The sequence below is a fragment of the Pogona vitticeps genome, chromosome 3 (genome assembly GCF_051106095.1).
Source record: "Pogona vitticeps strain Pit_001003342236 chromosome 3, PviZW2.1, whole genome shotgun sequence".
Classification (NCBI taxonomy): domain Eukaryota; kingdom Metazoa; phylum Chordata; class Lepidosauria; order Squamata; family Agamidae; genus Pogona; species Pogona vitticeps.
The window spans coordinates 1,269,633-1,292,500 of NC_135785.1; the positions used below are offsets into that span (position 1 = coordinate 1,269,633).

The window sequence follows — 22,868 nt, forward strand, 5'->3', positions numbered from 1 at the left end:
TTGCTGCTAGAGGCTTCTGCACCCTTGCCGAAGGGGCTTGAAAATCTACCTCACTCTGTCTCTCTTTCTTGCCCCTCCAACCCCATTTCTACCTGCTGCTTGGAGGTTCTTCTGCTTCCTTCTCTGTGAGCAGTCCGTCATCTGGGCAGCCTCTTCTCTGTCCCTCTGTCGCAACATCATTCAGGTGGGAGACAGCAAACAGGAATTTGCTTCAGTTCCCTTGCAGGTGGCAACGTCTTTTTTTTGTCCAGGTGAAGCAAGGCTTGCCTGCTTGAGGGGAGTGGAAAGGAGGAAGTGTTTCCGAGCTCTCAGGGAGCCCGAGGCAGCCCCCCCCCCCCGAATGCAGTAAAATGGGAAGAAATCCTACCTCCACTGCAAAAAAAAAAAGCAGGGCACCAGTGACCTGTTCCACTTTTGAGGGTTGCTGGGAGTGTCTGCAACCCAGTCTTGTGATGCTTCTGTTGCCTCTCTCTGAATCTACAGATGCCCAGTCTAGAGTGAGGTGGTGATCTCCTAAATTCAACTACTTGTGTGTAAAAAAAAAAGTCACTGTGCAAATCTGTGGAGCAAACGCTGTGCTGCTACCAGTGGGTGCCTTGCCTTCTCCCTTGTCCTGTGCCTAGCTTGGCGCTCCAGGTGTTCAACTTAGGCACATTTTCTGTCCCTGCAGACACGGCCCCTCCATCTGGCCAAGCAGCTCTTCGGGAGCTGAGCTGTGGAAATTAAAGAAAACTAAATTGGGAAGGAAAAGAGGGTTCCAGTAACAAAGGAAGAGGAGACTAGCAGGAGGACATGGAGGAAAGAAAGAGATTTTCCTCCAGAATTACAGAAGGAACCTTTGTACCGAGATCTATAAGATTTCTGGAAATGTGGAAACCATGGGAAAGAAAACTGGAGGGAGGATTATTTTGCAAAGAAAAAAGCATCTCTTTTTTGACAGATTTTTGCAGGGGGGGAGGGGACTGTAAGAGCAATATTTTGGTAGAAAAATATATTCAAACTTACTTTCATTTCAAACCTAAATGTTATATGCTATCTTAGCATATAAAGTTAGGCTGTTTTGCATATTTATGAAATATGAAACGGCAAAAGCCTACGATTTATGCCAGCCACATTCTGAATATCCCCGAGATGAAAGACAGCTGCAGGGGGCTGCTCCCTCTGGACTCCCCTCCACCAGCAGCCAAAGCCCCCCCCAAGAGAGGGCTACATCGCCTCCTCACCGCTATGAGTGTTGTCTATGTCAACCTACGCCTCTTTGTGTTGCAAAAGAACTGGCAATTTGAGTAGAACAAGTTTGCTTCTCATTTCACTCACTCAAGAAAAGTAATCTTTTACCGGCATGTCTCCCCCTACCTTAAATACAGCAATTCCTCAAAATTTCCATTGAAAAAGTAGAAAGTTTGATGTGGGGGGGAGGGGAACAGGGAACCTGAGTTTCCCTATGTACCGTATTTTTCATGTATAAGATGCACCCATGTATAAGATGCCCCCCCAATTTTCTAACCCAAAATTAAGAAATCTAAGTGGGGCTTAGCAAATGTAGAGAAAAAGGATCAAAGCCCTGCAGGACCACTTTGATCCCTGCTTCCCCCTCCACTTGGTTTTTTCTCCTCAGCTTACTTCTGTGTATAAGACGACCCTCAATTATTAGTCTAAAGATTTTAGATAAAAGTATAGTCTTATAGATGGAAAATACGGTATTTTCTCCCAGCCATACTCACCAACCTGTGGAATGGGTCCTGCATGCGAGTAAAATATAAGCTTTTCTGCCAGCGGGGAGGTGCGAAAGCAACGTGAGCACTCCAACACTGGAGGTATTCAAGAAAGATAATCACCTGGCAGACATGCTTTGATTGCATTCCTGCCTTGAGCAGGGGGTTGGACTCAATGGCCTTATAGACCCCCTTCCAACTTCACTTTTCTAGGATTCTGTGATTGCTCCTGTGATCACAGGGGCAAAGAGATTCGCACACCCCCGACACCTTAGTTGTTGAATGCTGAATATTACCTAATCCGAAGGGACCTCTTTCGTTGCCGTACGTCTGAAGGAATTTGGTGGCGCATAGCAAGAGCAACGTTGGCTTCTGTGCTCCTTAAGATACAGGTTGAAATCTTGTCCCCTCAAAATGATTGTGCAACGGATGGAGGATGAGCAGCTCTGCTTGGACATGGGCCGGGTTCAAGGGGAGGGCCTCCATACTTCTCCCCACAAGGACAAGCCAGCCTTCTGCAAGAGGCCCATTGATGATGCACGTTGCATGGGCAGAACATGAAAGGTTCTGCGGGTGACCCGTAGGATCCTGGCCACAGGGAGGGAGCAGAAGCCTGGACGTCTCTCTCCACCCCTGTGGGAAATTTCTGACTCCTGAAGAGGGTGTAAAAATCTGGACTCTCTCCCTGCCCTGTCCTGCCTCTTCTGTCGCTCTAGCAAATAGAAGGCTGTGTCCGTTCCATTCTGCTGCTGCTAAGGGATGGGGTCTCACTCCGGTGAGGGGACCGCATATGCTTTGCGTAAAGGATTCCGGATTTCTGTCTGTTTTGAGCAGAGGGCAAGCGGTGGGGCAACTGCCAGTCAGAGCTAGCATACGCTAGCTAGCTTATGCCTGGAGGTTGGAAAAATGGACTGGTAAGAATCTGGCGTCCTCCAGCTACTGTGGCCAGTTTGGGAGTTAGAGTCGAAAAGGTATGCTCTTTCACAGAGCCTGAAAAAAAAGGTGTTTTTTTGTTTTGTTTTGGGACAACAGCTCTCATCATCCCCTAGACCACATGGCTGGGGGCCTTGCTGGTGAAAGGATTATGGGAGAGGTGATCCGGAAAAAAAAGGACCCTCCCTATGCTCTGCTTGGATGGATCAGGGGCCGACTCAGCAGAGTGCAGCTTCCTCTATTCCTCCAAGATGGAATAGCTCCTTGTCTTGATCTTTATGATCACGAAGGAAATGGCTTCTGGAAGACGAGGATCTGTGTGGTTGGAAAACTCTGCTGGTGCCCTGTGGCAGGTTCATGGAGCTCTCCAAACCCCACTGAGATAAATGCAGAAAAGCCTTTCCTTTCACTGCGATGCATGCTTGAGAATCGTGCTCTGGAGGTGGCCCCACCATGAACCCACCCCATCTGCTGGGTAGAAACCCCTTGGATAAACTGAGCACGGCCGCTTCCCTGGGGAATTTGCAGAAGAGGGCAGCGCTTGTGGCATGACAGCTGCAAGAGAGCGAGACACACACACACACACAACTGCAGAGTGGGGGAGGAAACTACCGGCCAACTGCTCCCCAGTCCTTCTCTATAGCTTGCTCCAGTTAACCGTTACTTAATAACATCCATCTTGGCCCAGTAAGAATAAGCTTCACATAATGTTATTGTCTTAATCTGTTCTATGGGGCCATTTTGTGTGGCACTTACCGGCAGAGATGCCATTGGTAATTTGCAGAAATCAGTAAATAAATATTGCAGAACGAAGCCTCTGGTGAGCCGCTGGAAGAGAACGCCAAGACCGAGGAAGCTGCAAGGCGTGTTAGGCAGCATCAGAGACTAGACAATCGTTTCAGATCAGGGACCATAGAATGATAGGATAATTGAGTTGGAAGGAGCCTGAATCTGATCAGGAGTGAAGCTACATGATTGAAGAGACCGTCCAGATACTAGGAACTTGGCTCTCATAGAATCCTAGAATAATGGAGCTGGAAAGGGCCCAAAAGGCCATTGAGTCCAACCCCCTGATCAAGGCAGGAATTCAAATCAAAGCAGATCAGACGGATGGTTGTTTAGCTCTCTCTTGAAGGCCCCCAGCGTTGGAGCACTCGCCACCTCCAGAGGGAATGGGTTCCATTTTTGTACAGTACTGCTCTGATAGTTAAGATCTTTTTCCTGATATTCAGCCAAGATCTAGCTTCAGCTGCAGCTGATCCCATGATGACGTGTCCTGCACTCTGGGATGATCGAGAACAGACCCTGACCCTCCTCTGGATGTGACTACCTTTCAAGGATTTGAAGAGTGCTCTCCTCGATCCCCTCCGTCTTCTTCTCTCAAGACTCAACAAGCCCATTTCTTTTAGTCTTTCCTCCTAGGGCTTAGGTTTCCAGCTCCTGATCATCCTTCTTGCCCTTCTCTGAACTTGTTCCAGTTCGTCAGCGTCCATCTTGAAGTACAGTGTCCAGAATTGGACACATTATTCAAGATGAGGTCTAGCCAGTGCCAAATGAAGGGGAAGTTGTACCTCACGGGATTTGGAAAATGATATTTCTGTTAATGCTCTCTAAAATATCATTTGCCTTTTCTACTTCCACATTACACTGTTGGCTCTTCTGGATTCAGCTTGTGATCTACGACAATTCCAAGATCCTTCTCACTCATAGTATTGCTGAGCCAGATATCCCCCATCTTGTAACTTTGTGTTTGGGTTTTTTTTCCACCCCATGTGTAGAACTTTGCACTCATGCCTGTTAAATTCCATTCTGTTGTTTTCAGCCCGATGCTCAAGCCTATCCAGATCATTTTGAATTTTGTTTCTGTCTTCCAGCTAATCCACCCAATATTGTGTCATCTGCAGATTCCCTGTCTTCCCTGATCTGGGTCATTAATAAAAATGTTGAAGAGTACAGGGACCAGGACTGAGTCTTGGGGTACCCTACTAGTTACCTCCTCCCAGTTAGAGAAGGACCCATTAATCATCACCCTCTGAGTACGATTCTGTAGCCAATTGTGTATCCACCTGGCACTTGATCTGTCCAGCCCACACCTAGTTAGTTTGCTAATCAGGAGATCATGGGGCACTTTTTCAAAAGCTTTCCTGAAGTCAAGGTATACTATTTCTACAGCATTCCCTCTGTCTACCAGGCAGGTGACCCGATCAAAACTTTATTTGTTTGTTTGTTTGTTTGTTTGTTTGTTTGATTTATACCCTGCCTATCTGGATCACCGGACCACTCTAGGTGGCTTCCAATATAAAATCAGACAATAAAAACACAAACAAATACATAATAATACAAAACGACTACAATAAAATAAAAATAGGGAAATTAAGAAAAAGAAAATCAAGAATTGGTTGGAGGGAAGGCCTGAATGAACAACCATGTTTTTAATTGGGTTTTAAAGATGCCCAGTGTAGGGGCTGCACGAATCTCCAGAGGGAGATTGTTCCAATGAGAACAGAGTAGTCTGGCAGGATTTGTTCGTGACAAATCCATGTTGGCTTCTAGCTATTACTGCATTGTTTTCTAGGTGCTTGCACGATGACCGCTTTACGATCTGTTCCAGAATTTTGCCTGGGATTATCAGGCTGACTAGTTCCCAGGTTCCTCCGTTTTGCTCTTTTTGTAGATAAGGACAGCATTAGCCCTCCTCTAGTCATCTGACACCTCACCCATTTCCCATGATTCCACGAAAATGATGGACAGTGGTCTTTGAGCAGTTCTTCAGTATTCTTGGATGCAGTCCATCTGGTCCTGGAGATTTGAACATTTAAAATAGTAAGGCATTCCTTGACTGCTTATCAATCTCAGGCTGCAGTCTTATCCCGTCCACTTCTACTTCACATTAGTCTGGAGGTTCATAGCCTGTCTTTTTGGGAAAGAAATTCCTAAAGTAGGAATTGAACACCTTTGCCCTTTCTTCGTAGCATGGTATCATTTTCAGATCCTCGCTGAACCCCTGTTTCTTTTCTCTGTCTTTTGCTACACATGTACCTGAAGAATGCTTTTTTTTTTTTTTTTGAGCCAGCAGAAGAATCAGTGTATTTTTGAAGTGGAATGGGGTGAAAAGAGATGAAAAGGAAATATTTTCTTATCTGGTCCTGAGGGTGATGGTGGCACAGGGGGGAAATGTTTGTATTACTGCATATATGTGTACACATTTTATGTTAGTATTGTTCTTATTGTTTTTCTTTAATTAATAACTTTTTTAAAAAAATAGAATGTTTTTTTGTTGCTTTTAGTGTCTCTATTTAACCTCAGCTCATTCTCAGCGTTTGCCCTCCTAATGCCATCACTGCAATTCTTTGCTACTTGCACGTGTTCTTCCTTTGTGCCCCAGCCTTCTTTCCACTTTCTATACATTGTTTTGTTTTGTTTCCAGGTCCTCTCTGAGCTTTTTGTGAAGCCACATTGCTCTTTTTTGCTGTCTTCCATTTTTTCCCCTTGTTCTTATTTATCACTGCGTTTTGAATTTCCTTTTGAACACTCATCTTGAACACTCCTTTTGAACACTCATCTTGAACTCCTTTTCCTCTTAGGATTTCCTTTCCTATCCATGTTCTCGAGTTTATTAAAATCGGCTTTCCTAAAGCCCAGCGTATGCCTGTGGCCGCACTCTGCTTTGGTTTCCTGTGAACTCAAGAAATGTGCAACGTGGTCACTTCCCCATAGAGTTCCTCTTGCTGCCACTCCTTCCACCAAGTCATCTCGATCGGTCAAGATCAAATCCTGGGACAGCTGTTCCTCTAGTTTCTTTCTCCACATTTTGTAGGAGAAAATTGCAATACGTATTTCTGTGCGGGAATATGTATTTTTGACATATAGTACAGCTCCACCTCCCTTTCTGTTCTTTCTGCTCTTTTTGAACAATTTGTATCCTTTAATAGCAGTATTCCCATCATGGGCATCATCTCACCAAGTTTCAGTTATTCCCCATCAGGTCATATTTGCCCTCCTGAACGAGGATTCCCCGTTCTTGTTTTTTTGTCTCCTGTGCTCCTGGCGTTTGTGTATAGACACCAGAGACGGTGTGGTTTGTGACCTGCTTTCCTTCCCACATTTTTTGGGGGGAGATTATTATTGGGCCTCATTAGAGGTGCTCAGTCTGTTCCTCTTTGGGTATATAAGCCTTCCTCTCTCTTGACCTCTGTGCTTGCGTCTCCCTTCCTCCTTCCAATTCAGTGTAAAGCCTTCCGGAGGACGCTCTCCATGCTGCGCCAAACACCTTGTTCCCAGTCCTCGTGAGGCGCAACCCATCCATTCCTCAGCAGTCCATCTTCCCGGAAGCTTGGCTTCCAAGTCTGACACTTCCTTGTGGCTGTGCCTTTTGTTCCCATGTGGATGAGAGGAAAGGGAGATGCCTCTGTGGGTTTTATGAGGGGTGGCAGGCCTTCTGCCACATCCCTCCTCTCTCCTCCAGGGAGACAGCCTTCCTGGCGGGTCCCTGGATCTTCCCAGCATGTTTCCATTTCAGTCCCTCACCGTAGGGCGTCTCCTACGACCCCAACTTTTCTCTTCCACTTTTTGTAGGGGGTGGGTTCCCTGACCGTGTCTGGCTGACATTAACCCCTTCCTGGCTCCTCCGGTGGACTCTTCTCTGCAGACTCTCTGCCCGACTCCTCTTCCAGAATCTGAAAGGGGTTTTGCAGTCCCACTGGGGAAGCGTGTCTTCTCCTTCTTGAGCGCCTAACGGTGACTCTTTTCCATGTGATGCTTCCTCCCTGATGCTTGTCCTCTCCTCCGCTTTCTCCTCCACTGCTTCATCTTGTTAGTCTTCCACCTCCTCTCTCTGTACGTTCCGTGTGTTTCAGATGCTTCCTAATTGTAGTTTTAGAAAAGGCAGCTGTGTTATTCTGCAGTAGCGTCTCAGGCAAAAACAAAAGAAAAATATGGAAGATCAAGACATGGCGGTAGCTTAAAAACTAACTGCTGTATTTTAGTCTGATCTCTCTTGGAGAAGTCCACGTACTCAGCCACATGTGTCCACTTCTTTGTCCCTGAAAGCTTACATCAAAATACAGCAATTAGTCTTTGAGGTGCCACCATGTCTCTGTATATATATATTTTTTTCCCGGTTTGCTTTTGAACTAAGATGAACTGTACTCATCTAGTCGAGCACTTTCCCTCCACTCCAGAAGGATTGCAAGTAACAACAACAAAAGGCACCAATATTGTGTGATGCAACTGTAGATTCTGCAGATGGAGTAGAGACAACACAGTTAAACAGCTGGCCTTCCCAACCATATGAGCGGCACAGCCCAGGGCAGGCTGAATTTGGGGCTGGGGGGACCCTTCTCTCCCTGCCCGGAGTGGCAAGAGTTTGGCTTTATTTATACGTGTGGTTATTTTGTGCCTCTTCAGCTAAATATGCTCTTCAACAGATTTACAAAAAATGATACAGAACGTACTTCTAAGGCTTTTCCACGCATCCCAACTGGTTTATTTGGATACTAGGAAAGATGGCGCTTCTGGCTTCTTTTGGAGTCTGTGTGATAAATGTTGGAGTGACATTCAGAGTTGGAACCTTTTCCAGCATAGCTGTCTTCTCCTGCCACCTGTGCCCCTTCATTATTTTTGCATTAGTCAGGGCCAAATTAACTCAATTAAACCTCCCCACTTTTTAAATGCAAATATTTGTAAATGCTTTGCAGTTATTTTCTCTCTGTCTTGTCTTTTTTTTTAAAAAAAGGATGTGCAACCTGCTGAAAATACTAGAACCAATAAAAATACATGTATTCACTTCCTTTTGACAGAATCCTCTTGGCAGTGTTCAACAACTGAACACACAGTTACGGCATTGAAAAAAATGCAATAGAAATTCCACATTCATGTCCATCGCCCACACAGAGAATATATGAGGCCTTATTATATAAAGAAGAGCTGTCCCCTCCCCCCCACTCCGCCTGCCATTCTCTACTTTTGACTGTGCTGGCGGTGGCCAGTGGGAGTTGCCAAGCAAGAAAATCTGGAGCACTTTGCCTGATAGAAAACATCATCCTCATGACTATCATCTTTGCAAGGGAGGAAGCTGCCCCCTGCTGAGTTCAGGGATTTGGTGTCTCCTTCCTTCCTTCCTTCCTTCCTTCCTTCCTTCCTTCCTTCCTTCCTTCCTTCCTTCCTTCCTTCCTTCCTTCCTTCCTTCCTTCCTTCCTTCCTTCCTTCCTTCCTTCCTTCCATCCTTGTATCTCACTTTCTTTCCTAACCAAGCCAAGTCATGTCTAGCTGCTGAAATGAAATGAGGTTGCTGTGTTCGGGGTGATCTCGTGATTTTAGAAGCCCCCCACCGCCACCGCCACTGATCCCAAGCAATTCCCTGGTGGTCTCCCATCCAAGGACTTAACAGGTCTGACCCTTCTTAGCTTCTGAAATCTGGTGTGCATTTAGGGTGGTGCTGTCTTTTAATGGGTTTTTTTAATGGGGACGGCTCCTCTGCTCCCGAGAGCAAAGGATGCGCAGCCCGTGGGAAGCTTCTCCCATTGAAATGAGGGAGAGCGACTCAAGAGCACGGCGGGCTGCGTCCCAAGCCGCTCAAGCTCATTCTGTAGCCTTTCTCTGGCCACAAGCTTTTGTTCTGAGTGAGCCCTTTCACTTTTTTATTGCAAAAATAATCTCTCGTAGTTCCTGGAGCGTATGTGTGCAGAACGTTGGGGAGATGCCTCTTATGGACTTTTCCCTCAATGGTGGCATATACTGGAGACTGGTATGTGCTCATGTGCTGACGTCCGCTTTGGACCCTGTGTTGGGCGGGTGGGACTTGAGCCCATCCATGCCGCAGAGCCAGGTCTTAACTGTGTATTGATCCACAGCAGGTCCAGAGTTTCGTTGGGTTAGCTTTCCAGGGCATCAAGGAAAGAGCACAGCTCTGGCTGGAGATTTTCCATCTTGGCTCTGCATTGTTGCTGCCCCTGAGCTGTTTGGGATCCACCATTCAATGTATGCGAGCGTTACCAATGGTGAAGGCAGATTGCTGTGAATCGCGGAGTTCTTAGCTGAAGCCTCATCATAGCCTCCCTCGTTTGCCACACACACCACCACCCTGGGAAATTTTAGGGTGGGCGGGAGTGGGGAGGGAGAGCAGGCATGACTCCCACCCTTTGCTCTCAGTGCCCCCCTGCCAAGCCCAGAGCCAGCTGGTCTTCTGCCCACCCCAGACAAGTGTCAAGGCCAGCCTGGATGCCAGCCAGCGGCAGCTGGGGACTCTGGTCTTCAGCCAGAGCGTTCAGAATCGGAAGGAGCTCTCCGAGGTGCTGAGTCTAATTGGCCTTAAGAGTGCAGCGCTCGGGATAACTCCTGTAAAGTGTGCACTCAGACTCAAGACAGCCGGCCTCCACTGCCTGCAATTGACGGGGGTCACCAGCCCCTGCTGGTCCCAGTGGGAGCTTATCACTCCGTGCCGTCTGTCCCTCAGGCAGAGGCCATGCTCCGCCTCTACAGCGATGCTTTCTGATGACTGCAACGGTCTCTTTTGCCCCACAGGGTGAGTGGGAGCCATTCACATCTATGGGAGATGTTTGGGAGATGCTAAATCTGCTTCTGATTCCCGGGGATCCTGCCTCCTCCCGTCTGTTCCACCTGCTGGTCCTTCACTCACTTTCTTTGTCATCTTGGTGTGACAAAATCAGTAGAGCGCAGCCAGCCACCTCTGTGCTGGGTTTGGGGGGTTGGATCCTGGCTGCTGTGGTCCAAAGAAGGCCCTTTGATGCAAGGTCTGGAGGGGAGGGGAGTTTCTGGAGCAGACCGTGGGCTAGAAAGACTCATCCGGTCATACTTAGCCCCCCTTTTTTCTCCTTCTCTCCTTTTTTTGCAGAACCTCAGCTGAAAGGCATCGTGACAAGATTATTCAGCCAGCAGGGGTATTTCCTACAGATGCTCCCAGATGGGGCGATCGATGGGACCAAAGATGAAAACAGTGACTACAGTGAGTGTCCCTCTTCCCGTCTCCTGATGGTTGACCACCTTCGCTGCCTCCTCTCGCCCTATGGCACAGACACCCCACTTTGATGGTGGCCCCCGTATGGGGAGCATTCAGTTCCTAGCGAAGACAGCTGTCTCCTGCCCTGGGTGCTCCTGTGTTGGTATTTCCCCTCTAAAGAAGGTTCTGTGTCCTCCTTCTTCTCGCTCCCAGCCTACACACACACACAAACACCCACACGTACATCTTCCCACCCCAGGTGGCAGCTGCTGCTGCCTGGGGGTAGAAGGAGGAAAACATTCCCCGAACCAAAGAACAGTTTTGAGCTCTTTCCGAGAAAGGGAAGGGAAGCCAGAGCTCTCCCGAGCGCAAGTGGGGAAGGCTGGGGTAGGGAGTACAGACCCAAGAAGGGGACGGCCGCAGAGGGCCAAGAACAGCACAGCTGGCCCCGGAAAGGGTCTCATCCAGACATTCCTTGAAGCTCCCACTCTTGGTCCTTGGATACCTTGATGGTTCTTGTGGGCCATTCAGTCCCTTGCAAGGATGCTCTGCCAGAACTGCCCGATCATTCCAAGATTCAAGTCTCTGGCTCTGCGGAGCCAGAAATTGGGGGTTTGATTTCCCCCTCCCCGGGCCTCCTTGAGTGGGGCTGGGCTCAGTGATTCTTAGCTCTGCAGTTCTAAGTTGGTGATGGTGATGATGATGATGATAATTCTATTCTATTGAAACAGCCCTGGTTCCCATCATTAAAGAATAATGAAGGGGGGAAAAAGAATAATAAAATGTTCGCTTGTACCAACAACGACAGTTATGTGTTTACAGGCCTCCTGCTATGATATTTCTCACTTGCATTAAGATTTAAAGGCATTAGAAATGATGTGGAAGAAACACCACCAACAACGACAGCAATGTTGTAGAAAATGTTTGCAGTGTTACGTGTGTGTGCTTTTTTTTTTTACTAAAAGAACTGTAGAACATGAAGGCAATAAAGAAAAAAAGGCAGTCCTTCAAGCTAAGCATTCTGCTGCTATAGTTAAAAAACAAATCGTCATCAACATCATCCATGATTTCATCTTAGCTGATTTTCCTCGGTGCCCCGCCTGTGGTTCATGTGTGCCACGGATGGGTATTTGTGGCTGGGAAGAAAAGGCAGGGTGCCCAAACCCTTGCCCATTGCTTGTCCCTGGCGGTCGCCATTTGGGGGCAACCTGTTTCGAGCAGGTAGAGTTGGCACTTGTGTGATGTTTACTCATTGAAGGGTTGCTTCCATGGTGAGCTGCAAGGGAGCCCCAGGGTGGAAAGGGTTAACCGTTGGGGTTAGGGCTAGGTTTGCTGCCCTGAGCTGTTCCTTTTCCACAAGGCCACCTCCTGAGCTGGCTAAAACATGCTCCATTCCTCCCTCTTCTTATTTTTCCATGAAAATGCAGCACTGTCCCGCGGGAGGATAAACTGAATTTCTGTTTTCTTTTTTTGCCAGATCAGCTTTCCTTATTGAAACCTAGTTAAAAATAACCTGATTGCCATTTAAAATGCAAATTTTCCAGAGGAGGATCCGACAATTAAGGTTGGAAGAGGATGCGCAGAGTAGTCCTTTTCAACCTGGCCTCTTCACCAGCAGAGATTTACCGCAGGAGTGTCCCGGTACTCCTCACTTGGGCTGCTCAGGAAATGCAAAAGTTGCTTCTTTTGGAGTACAGCTTCCCAGAATCCCTCCCTCTCCCCCCCCCCCCACCAGCCAGCCAGAGGGGTCCTTAGTCAAGCTCTGGATTAAACTTCAGGGTCTGTGGTTTACCAAGTGTGGAAGATCCTATGTGTAGATCAAGGCTGTGCATGCAGGATCTCTGAGGTGCTGAGATGCCTCTCGCCTGCGCATCTCGCTCGGTTCCAGGCGTCCTTCTGGATCAGCACCTGGCCTCCCGGGAGCTCAGCTCCCCAGGCAGCCTTCCTGCCCACAATCCCCGTGTCCAGCACATGCCCTCTACATACCCAGAGATGCCCTGTGGTCTGGGAGTGGTGCTGGGGTGTGTGTGTGGACTCCCTCACCCTCACCCTCCTTTTCCTCTGAGAAGACTAGTTCTTTGCTCCTTCCTTCTCCCTCAGCTTTGTGTTCTGGCTTTGCCATGCTGTCTCCCGCCTTCCTTGCTTCTGCTCGGTGCCTCCACGACCCATAAGCCTGTGGAAACCCACCGCCTGGGTCCTGAGGCTGAGCTACCCAGCTTGGTTCTGAGAATTTCTGCCTGCCAGCTCCTGATCGGTTTACTGCTACTCATTCGTTTAAGGCAGTTCATAGTTTATAATCTTGCATTACAAACTGCGGTGAGGTCCATCAATAAAACCTGAAGCAGCACTAAAACAATCACCTAATTCAGTGAAGTCCCTGAAATTGTGTGAGACGAGGGTCTGATTGAGGGGATGGTTAGGAAGACGCCTCAGCAAGCAAACGACTCTTCAGCCGGCAGGGGGGAAGCGCCCCTGCGTCTCTTCCTCGCCTGCCTGCCTGCCTGCCTGCCTGCCTGCCTGCCTGCCTGCCTGCCTGCCTGCCTGCCTGCCTGCCTGCCTTCCTTCCTTCCTTCCTTCCTTCCTTCCTTCCTTCCTTCCTTCCTTCCTTCCTTCCTTCCTTCCTTCCTTCCTTCCTTCCTTCCTTCCTTCCTTCCTTCCTTCCTTCCTTCCTTCCTTCCTTCCTTCCTTCTTTCCTGCCTTCCTGCCTTCCTTCTTTCCTGCCTGCCTGCCTGCCTGCCTGCCTGCCTGCCTGCCTGCCTGCCTCCTCCTCCTCTTGAGTCCGTTCAGGCTCTTTCCCTCTTCAGAGTTTACTCCCTCGTCCAACTCCCTTCATCTTACAGCTCACCCGGCTGTTTCAGGACTTGCTATTTGGGCTTAGTTGCCCCAAACCTTTGGAAGGAGACGCCACAGCCCGGTGCGTTGAACCACAAGGATGCGCCAGCCAGTCAGACCATCACACGAGATCTATACCAAGGCTAGCTGAGGTAGGAAGATCAAAGAGCATAGGCATCCTTCAGTCTCGAGAGACTATGGTAACGTGCTCTGTATTGAGGAGTGTCCTCTCCAGAGCATGAAGCCTGGGTAAAGTAATATGGAGGATAGGCTGTTACCCAAGCAGCAAATCCCCCCTCTCCACATTGCTGAAATGGTCCAATGGAAAGGCAAGAGCCAATACAACTGGTTCCAGCAACGTCGCAGGAGTTGGCAGAACGACACGAACTGCCTTTGGGGCTCCAGCTCCGGATTTTGCCTCGAGGTTAACTCCTGAAGCCTTTCCCATGAGTGGATATAGCCACAAGGCAGTGGAGGTTTGAAGTCGGAGTTTTCCTTCTAGATGGGCTGCCTTCCAAGGCTGACGAGCCCCACCTACCTGGTAAAGATCAAAGAAGGATCAAGTAAAATGGGCCTACTTGGATATAGGACAAATTTTCTGTGACTGTGGAGAACTTCAATCCATGCAGCACCTAATGTGCACACTATTTATGCCTGGCCACCTGTACAAAAGAAGACCTAGCCGATGGCTGGGATAACACTGTTGAAGTCACCCACTTCTGGTCAAAGATAGTCTAATAATCTTGACATTTTAATTTGTTTTTCATTTTACCTATATTTCTTATACATCCATAATTTTAAAATGTGCAGTGCTCTGATACAAAGAAAGAGAGAAGGAAGCTGAGGTAAATAAAGGAAGTCCTCTGCCACCCCGTCTGCTGGCAGTGTGCACAATACCCAAGGGAGCAAATCCGAGGGATTGGGTTGCAGCAAGAAATACATGAACGCTGATGGATTTCGGCCAAGCCAACATCCGTGGTTGTGTGAAAGAAGAAGAAGCCGCACCTCCGACCGATCTGATGGAGATTCTTCATGAAAGTGCGGTTCGGGGAAATTGTTTTATTTCCCTCCTTGCCTCTCGTGTAAAGAAGAACCTGAATCTCATGCCCCACGAGGGCCTGTCGTGATCAGACAAGAATTTACGTCGAGGGCTTACTGGCTGTGAGCGTCGGATCCCGGAAACGGCGCCTGGCCTACCATCAGCAGGGTGGAGGGCTTTCTGCCACCACGGTCCTCCCTTGGACGAGCACCTTCTGCGTGGTCAGCACCAGGGAAGCGCTGGGAACCCCTTTTGTGACAGCCGGGGCCTCGTGTTTCTGCTTTCAGTGGGACCTTGAGTTGAAAACCGAGGTGTGGGAAAGGCGGAAAGTGGCCCCTGCCATGAGGTCCTCCTTTTGTTGATCTTCAGGGAGGTCATCTCCGAGGCAGACCTTCATCGCAAGACAAATGGATGCCCGGGAGTGAGTGATGGCGGCCATTTACCTTCATTATCTGTGGTGATGCGCTCCGTTTTTTTTTCTAGTCAAAAATGCTTATAAATAGACTTGTTTAATTGCTAGGCTTGGGCTCCGGCTGTGGCAGGAAAGGTCTGGGAACGGGTTCGTGCCTGGGCTAAAAAAGCTGACTTGGAACAAGGAGGGTCATTTTTCACAAAGTTTGCTTGTCCTTCTGGCCAAACCTATGATGTGCTTTTAAAAAGAGTGCCTAAAACGTCTTTAAAAATTGCATACATTTGAAATTTGAAGATTTCCTCCTATTTGGAACCACAGGGTTGCCCAAAATACAGTCCTTTTGGGACGTTTAGTCGGAACAAGGTTTATTTTATATATATCTATCTCTTCTCTTCGTTTTGCATGTCTGGTGGCAAATCCAGGAAAATCCTGTTTAGAGTTTAAATATCTTGATCTCTGATCACCTACCAGAGCTAGAGAGACCCTAGCAAAACTGCTGAGGGGAAGCTAAATTTTATCTGGCGGACCTCTGGGGCACTCCCATTGCTTTCCACTTCCTCGGAGGTGACTCGAAGATGAGGAAGAGCAGTGGGTGGGGAGGCTCTTCGCATTTATTGACTTTTTGGCATTTGAAGAGGGCTTGGTGTAAATTGTGGTGCTGGAGGAGGCTCTTGAGAGTCCCCTGGACTGCAAAGAGATCAAACCTATCTGTTCTGAAGGAAATCAACCCTGAGTGCTCACTGGAAGGACAGATCCTGAAGCTGAGGCTCCAAGACTTTGGCCATCTCATGAGAAGAGAAGACTCCCTGGAAAAGACCCTGATGTTGGGAAAGTGTGAGGGCAAGAGGAGAAGAGGGCAAAAGAGGACGACATGGCTGGACAGTGTCTGAGAAGTGACCAACGTGAATTTGACCCAGTTCCGGGAGGCAGTGGAAGACGGGAGGGCCTGGCGTGCTCTGGTCCATGGGGTTACGAAGAGTCGGACATGACTTAACGACTAAACAACAACAGAAGGGTAGCCACCCAGAGTAGACTTCAGTCTAGATGTGTGGGGTATAAATTTAATAATAAATAAATAGGTTGGCGGGTCCTTGTTCAACTGCCAGTCCTATATTACTTTAAACTGAGCCTCGTGGCGCAGTGGTTACTGCAGCCAAAAACTGTGCTCACGATCCGGGGTTCAATCCCAGGTAGATTCAAGGTTGACTCAGCCTTCTATCCTTTGAGGTCGGTAAAATGAGTCCCCAGCTCGTGGGGGGGTGGGCAATGTGTCGCCTGCATCATTAACTTGTAAACTACCCAGAGAGTGCTTGAAGCATTATGGGGCGATATATAAGCAGCACGCTTTGCTTTTTCCTTTGAAAAGAAGGGTGGAAACTGAGCAGACATCTCCATATCATTCATTTATAAAAGAAATTTGTGAATCTGTCTGTCACTGAGGCTCAAGCAACGCAAGGATCCTGGGTCTTTTCAGAAGGAAACGTCCCTGCTTATTAGTTTTCTTCTACTACAATGAGCTGCCTGGGTGAACAGCGGTAAAAACATGGAAATAAGTTCCATTGTAAACCATGCAAAACACACCCTGAGTGTGCAAATGTAGATCAGATGGGTGTTTATTAAAATGACACAAGTGGAATGAATTTAGACAAGGAAGAACTCGGCTCGAGCATTCCCTCCCCCTCCCAATTTCTCCTTCTATGTGACAGCAGGAATGGTGGCATGACTGAACCGGTCTGTTCCTGGCCCCTTGGAGAGTGGGCCGGGGATGCCTCTGTTTGATGCAGAAATAAGGGGGTAGGAAAAGGGGCCTTGGCAAACTGGCAGAGACAGGGCTCTCGATCTGCATGCATCGTTTCCTTAGAAGACGCGGCTTCCAGTGGTTTCCAAAGGGACCTCGTCCTCAACAGCAAACCGACTGAAAAGCCAGGTGGGCAGATTTGCTGCCTTGGTCCGGCCTGCCTCTGTTTCTGTTCTGGCCTCTGTGTGGAGTAATTCGGCTGGGATCAGAGAGGTTAATCCCATAATGCGCAGGGGCACAGAGCACCAACAGGCAGTACGGCCTGAATGGTATTGGGGTGCTGAACTAGGTGACTGCCCCCCCCCATGCCTGAAGCACCACTCGATTCATGGTTGATCCCCTTTTTCTCTCTTCCCAGCCCTCTTCAATCTGATTCCTGTGGGGCTTCGTGTGGTGGCCATCCAAGGTGTGAAAGCCGGCCTCTACGTGGCCATGAATGCTGAGGGGTACCTCTACAGCTCAGTAAGTTCACACGGTTTTGTGACGTCTTTGGGGCTGGTGGGATTTTATGGTTTTGCAGAGTATCTCTGAGTGAAATGAAGATACATTAAGACCTTCTTGGCCACTGATGCAATTTCTGCCCTCTTCACTTACCTTACACAGTTAAGCTGGATGCTTCCAGATGAATCTTGCCCTTCATCTTGTACTTCAGGTACAATGTCTGCCATAAGAATAAAATTAAAATGTCACCCACACACTTTGGGGTAGATGTAAGTCTGCCATTGGGATGCTGAAATGTGTCAGTGGTGTCACAGGCGCTAGCCAATGCACCATTGGCTTTTCTTTCATTTAACTTGCTGATATCCTGCCAAAGTGGGGTTGCCCCATCCCCCAATTGGCCTTGGGGCAGAAGATGCTGTCATTCTATAGAGGATGGTGAGAGAACTTCCCAGTTGACCCCATTGCTCTTAAAATGGTAACATCTATTTTGAGGGTTTGTGGGGGGGGGACTTGTTTCAGTCAAAGTGCTGAGGGCCAAGTAGACTAAGAAGAAGAAGTTATATGATCTGCAGACAGGAAAAACAACATCTGGGTTGAGTAGTATGTTTATCAGAGGACATAAAAGTTGCAAACAAGGGAAATTTCTGCATTTTCTGGAAAACTTCTTTGGATTTAGATGGCGCGGAATTACAAGGTGTGTGCTGGGGCGTGTCATAAAGTCCCAGAAATCTGGACAGTTGTGTTGGCTGCTGCTGAGTCCAAATGGCTTGCAGGAGGGAATTTAGGGCTCTGAGTCAGCCTAAGAAGGGAAATGGAGAGAGAGAGAGAGAGAGAGAGAGAGAGAGAGAGAGAGAGAAACAAGCCTGTGTCACCAGTGCATGTGTTTGTGTTTTCCCAACCTGTTCCCTCGGCTTCAAGCAAACTGCTGAAAATGCACCCCAGTAGTTACGTGGACACGCTTTCCTGGAAGTTAGTCCTGGGCTCTGCCAGATCCCTGCTTGCTTCCTCATCATAACCCACACCTTTAAGGGCAGGCAGTGGTCTTGGGTGCATTGGCCGTATTCTGTAATCAGCAGAGCTGCCTTGAATTCATGTATTGGTTCATCATTATCCAGAGGAATAATGTGTGCACAAATGAGAACTGAACGGACCCTTCCAGAAAAGAGTGCAAATTGGGCCCCTCTAGCTGCTGGGTTGAGGGTGACCTTGAGAACAGCTGAGCAGGGGTGGGGTGGGGGGCTGGAGTGTGGAGTAAAATGCACTTTCCCCAAGCAAGCACTGCTGGCTGATATGGAGTATTAATTAGTGCAAAGGGAGTTTCACCATTTTGACGCCCTCCTGTGAGCCTTTATTGGATGAATTTAAGTGTGTAGGATGATGTATGCCACTTACGGGGTTGCACTGTGTCCAGGTGGGCAGAAGGTTCTCTGGTGTCTCCGAATTAAAAACAAAGCTTGCTTGCTGGCATCCACTGTGGGTTGGAAGAGAAACGAAAGAGAGCGAGCGAGTGAGCGAGAGCGCTTAAGAAAAGCTGCCTGTTTGACAAATTTCTAGCACAATTGCTTTTTCAAAGGGCACATAGAGGTGGTTCATTGGCGGACTCGTTTAAAATAAATAATTGATTCTAGCTGATTTATTAAATAGGGTTGTTCGTTTAATTGTAATAGGTTCACGCTTCACTTCATTCCGCTTGATGGCTGCCTTATTAAAGCCGTAGTGAAGGTGTGTAAGCCGGGCCCGTCCTGCGTTCAGAGCACCAAGTGTTTGCTGGACATATTTTGCCTCCGTCTTTCCCACGGCTGGACGTCTGCAACTGAGAAAGTGGCTTGTTCTCGGAAATCTGCTGGGATTTCCTTCAGGCCAGAAGTGAACAGGGTGGTGCCACAGTGTACACAGTCTACCAAGATCTGCAGCGGGAATACTAATTTCTATCGTATTTAAAGCACAGCCCTTCATCCAGTAAGAATTCAGGGTGGCGTACAGTGTCTCCAGATCATAATGTTGGTGTTGCTTAGCATGTCCGACTCTTCGTGAGCCCATGGACCAGAGCACACCAGGCCCTCCTGTCTTCCACTGCCTCCCGGAGTTGGGTCAAATTCATGTTGGTCACTTCGGTGACCCTGTCCAGCCATCCCGTTGTCTGTCGTCCCCTCCTCCTTTTGCCTTCACTCTTTCCTAACATCAGGGTCTTTTTCAGGGAGTCTTCTCTTCTTATGAGATGGCCAAAGTACTGGAGCCTCAGCTTCAGGATCTGTCCTTCCAGGGAGCACTCAGGGTTGATTTCCTGCAAAATGGATAGGTTTGTTCTCCTTGCAGTCCAGGGGACTCTCAAGAGCCTCCTCCAGCACCACAATTCAAAAGCATCAATTCTTTGGCGGTCAGCCTTCTTTATGGTCCAGCTCTCACTTCCATACAACACTACAGGAAAAACCATAGCTTTGACTATTCAGACCTTTGTTGGCAAGGTGATATCTGCTTTTTAAGATGCTGTCAAGGTTTATCATCACTTTCCTCCCAAGAAGCAGGCGTCTTTTAATTTCATAGCTGCTGTCATCATGTAGCACAGCAGGAGAAAGGGGAGCTGGCTCTCTAAGCCTTTCTCACAAACGGACTTGCTTTTTATATGGGGGGGGTGGGCTTTTTGTTGTGCTTGCCTTGTTTTTGTCTGGAGATCGTTTAAAAATAGGACGCATCCACTGCTGTGTGAAGGGGTGCCCTCCCCAGTGTGCCCCCCTTCTCCTGACGTCCTATGTTGAACAGAGCGGGGAGACACAACAGCTTTGTTGGACTGAAGCTCCTGGAAGGCTCCAGCCAGCAGGAGCCCAAGGGAGGCTCGCCAGGGTTTCTCAAGAGTCGCAGAAAGAAAAGAGGCGGAGGAAGGTGGAATGGGAGAGAGGAGAGGGGTCCAGGAAAAATCACCCATACGGGCCACCAGGCTTCTAGTTAGTTTTATTTCTTGACCTGCATCCTCCCGAGCAGTGTTCTGTTTTGGGGGGTGAATAGAACCCCACAGGTCAGGAAGATTTACTCTTGGACTTCAGCTGCTGTGTAAACCCCCCCCCAAAAAAGAAGGACCTCCCCACCCTCCGGGAGAGGCACTGTATTTTGTGCTAAATCCATGTTTTGTACCACAACGTGCGAGAGACATTTCTTGGGACTGTCTCTTCCCCTGCAAAACCCGGTCTGTCATTCAAACGGCACAAGGCGTCCTTTCACTGATGTGTTTGCTCACTATCCCTGCCAGTTGTGTCGAACAGAAGCTGTTCCTGCACCACGAACCCAGGGCAGCCTCCTTTCCCACTCTGCACCACATCTGTTGGGGAGTTTGGGGGTGCTGTTCTGCAAAGCCAGCACGGTCTGGAAGGGGGCAGATAAATGAAGGCTCCTTCTTAAGCCTTTTTTTTTTTTTAAGGCGCCACTTTGGAGGCAGCTGGCCCTCTTGCCTAGATGTCCATTTGCCATTTTCCTCTGCTCTTTTGCTCTGCGCTGGCCTGGGGTTGGGACCTTCCTAGGGTAGGGTGGGGTGGGGGGACCGGCCCCACCCGACGAAACAGGAACTCAGCCGAATGTCACTTCCATTTGAAACAAAAAGCAACTTGATCACAAAGCGCCCTCCAGCTCTCAGATGGGTTTGTTGTGCGTGTGCGTGTTTAAATAAAACGGATTTGTTTCCCTAGAACAAAGTCTTCCCCATCTGGTTTCAGAAGAGGCACCTGCCACCCAAGAGGCAGGATTCTCCCATCCTGGGGAGGGATCCTGTTCCATCTTCCTCTGCTGGGCACTTAAGGCCACAAAAACAGTTTTCGTGTATGCTTTATTATCTTTTTTTTTTTAAAGAGCTGAAACTATAATCTTTCATAATGTGCCAAGTTAAGGCCTGAGTGCACTAGTCTTTCACTGACTTATCACCGTATTTAATTTTCTTAATTAAATTTTATTTTCTTAATTAAATTAATTAAATCTTCTTAATTACCTTAATTAAAGTATCTTAATTAAATTAATTAAATGTTCATGTTTTAAATGTCTCGATTATTTTATTATTTCATTTAATTTGTTATTTGCTTTATGTTAGAATCATAGACTAACGAAGCTGGAAGGGGCCTCCGAAGGCCATCCAGTCCCACCCCTGGAACTCCAGGCAGGAATCCAAATCCAAGCAGATCTGCCAGACAGTGGCCCTATTTTCTCTTGAAGGTCTCCAGCGCACGAGTGCTCGCCACCTCTCCAAGTCACGGGTTCCATTGTGCTGGCAGTGATTATGTTATGTTCTTGTTATGCTGCTATTATTTATTCATGTTTAACTGACAGGAGTAACCATTGGGTTAGATGGGTGATAGAAAAATCCAATCAATCAATTAATCAATAATCAACTTAGACTACAAAAAAGGCAAATGCTATTTTAGGATGCATTGACAGATGTAAAGTCGCCAAATCCCGCAAGGTGCCAGTCCACCTCTGTTCAGCACTTGTTGGGCCTCACCTTGAGACTTGTGTCCAGTTCTGGAAATCAGACTTCAAGAAGGATGCTGACCGATTGGAACAAGTTCAGAGGAGGGCAACAAGGATGATGATCAGGCGGCTGGAGACCAAGCCTTGTGAGGAAAGGCTGACAGAATTGAGCACGTTTGGCCTTGAGAAAAGAAGACAGAGGGGTGATAGGATAGCACTTTACAAATACTTGAAAGGTAGTCAAACAGAGGAGGGGCAGGATCTGTTCCCGTTCATCCCAGAGTCCAGGACACGCAACCATGGGGTCAAGTAACAGGAAGCCAGATTTTGGGTGAATTTCAGGAAAAACTTCCTAATTGTCAGAGCAGTACGACAGTGGAACCGGTTACTTCGGGAGTGGGTGAGCGCTCCAACCCTGGAGGCATTCAAGAAAAACTTAAGATAATCGTCTGGCAGATATGCTTTGATGGTATCCCTGCACTGAGCAGGGGGTTGGACTGGATGGCCTTGTGGGCCCCTTCCAACTTCACTTTTCTATGATTTTTATGATTTCTATGAACTTACTTCCAAGAAAGTATGTTAGAGACAGTGGCCCTTGAAACAGAGCTGGAAATAAAGGATGTGACCCTCCTTTCAAGAAAGGGCTCTCTCTTCCCTGCAACCTTCTGATCTCTCTGGCTGTCCCGAGAGCAGCCCCAGTTGTCATCCTCTGGCTTCAGAGATGCATCTCTCTCTCTCTCTGTGTGTGTGTGTGTGTGTGTGTGTGTGTGTGTGTGCGTGCGTGCGTGCGTGCGTGCGTGCGCCGTGTAATATCCATCTCAGAAAGTCAGCGGAATTAAAGGGGTTGCAAAGAGCAAGAAATCTTTGGGAGACTTGAAAAGCTGACCAGTTTTCTTTCTCCACAAACCGTCCAGGGATCAAAATGCACATCTTCTCTCCCATTCTGACAACGGCCCTGTTTTCCTCCACCAGGAATGAGCAAACTAGTGACCTCTCTTAGGCCAGAGGAAATGGGCTTGTCCATGAAAGCTCAGATTAAAATAGTTAGTCTTTAAGGTGCCACCACGTTTTTGCCTCCTCCTCCTCCTCCTCCTTTTTTAATTCTAATTTTGTTTTTTCTCTGATGATGCCAACACAGACTCACACAGCTGCCTTTTCTAAAACTGCTGAGACACAGGAGCTTTGAGGGAAGGGGGTCTCTGATGGGGAAATGTTCCGTCGTCTTCCCGTTGCAGAAGGTCCCCGGCAGCCCTTGGAGAGGAAGCTACTCGGGATCTTTGGCTGGCAGACGC

At 48.1% G+C, this 22,868-nt stretch overlaps 1 protein-coding gene across 4 annotated transcripts in view; it reads left to right on the forward strand.

The window, feature by feature from the left end:
- The window catches only part of FGF12 (fibroblast growth factor 12), a 216,904-nt gene that overhangs the window by 143,257 nt on the left and 50,779 nt on the right, over positions 1-22,868 (forward strand). For 3 of the 4 annotated variants that reach the window (XM_072996386.2, XM_078389701.1, XM_072996385.2), the window contains exons 2-3: positions 10,501-10,611; positions 17,045-17,148. In XM_072996386.2, the coding sequence (XP_072852487.2) occupies positions 10,501-10,611; positions 17,045-17,148 (215 nt within the window). Of the gene's footprint in view, positions 1-10,001; positions 10,171-10,500; positions 10,612-17,044; positions 17,149-22,868 lie in introns of those variants that run through there. The other variant, XM_020806559.3, reaches the window with a different exon arrangement.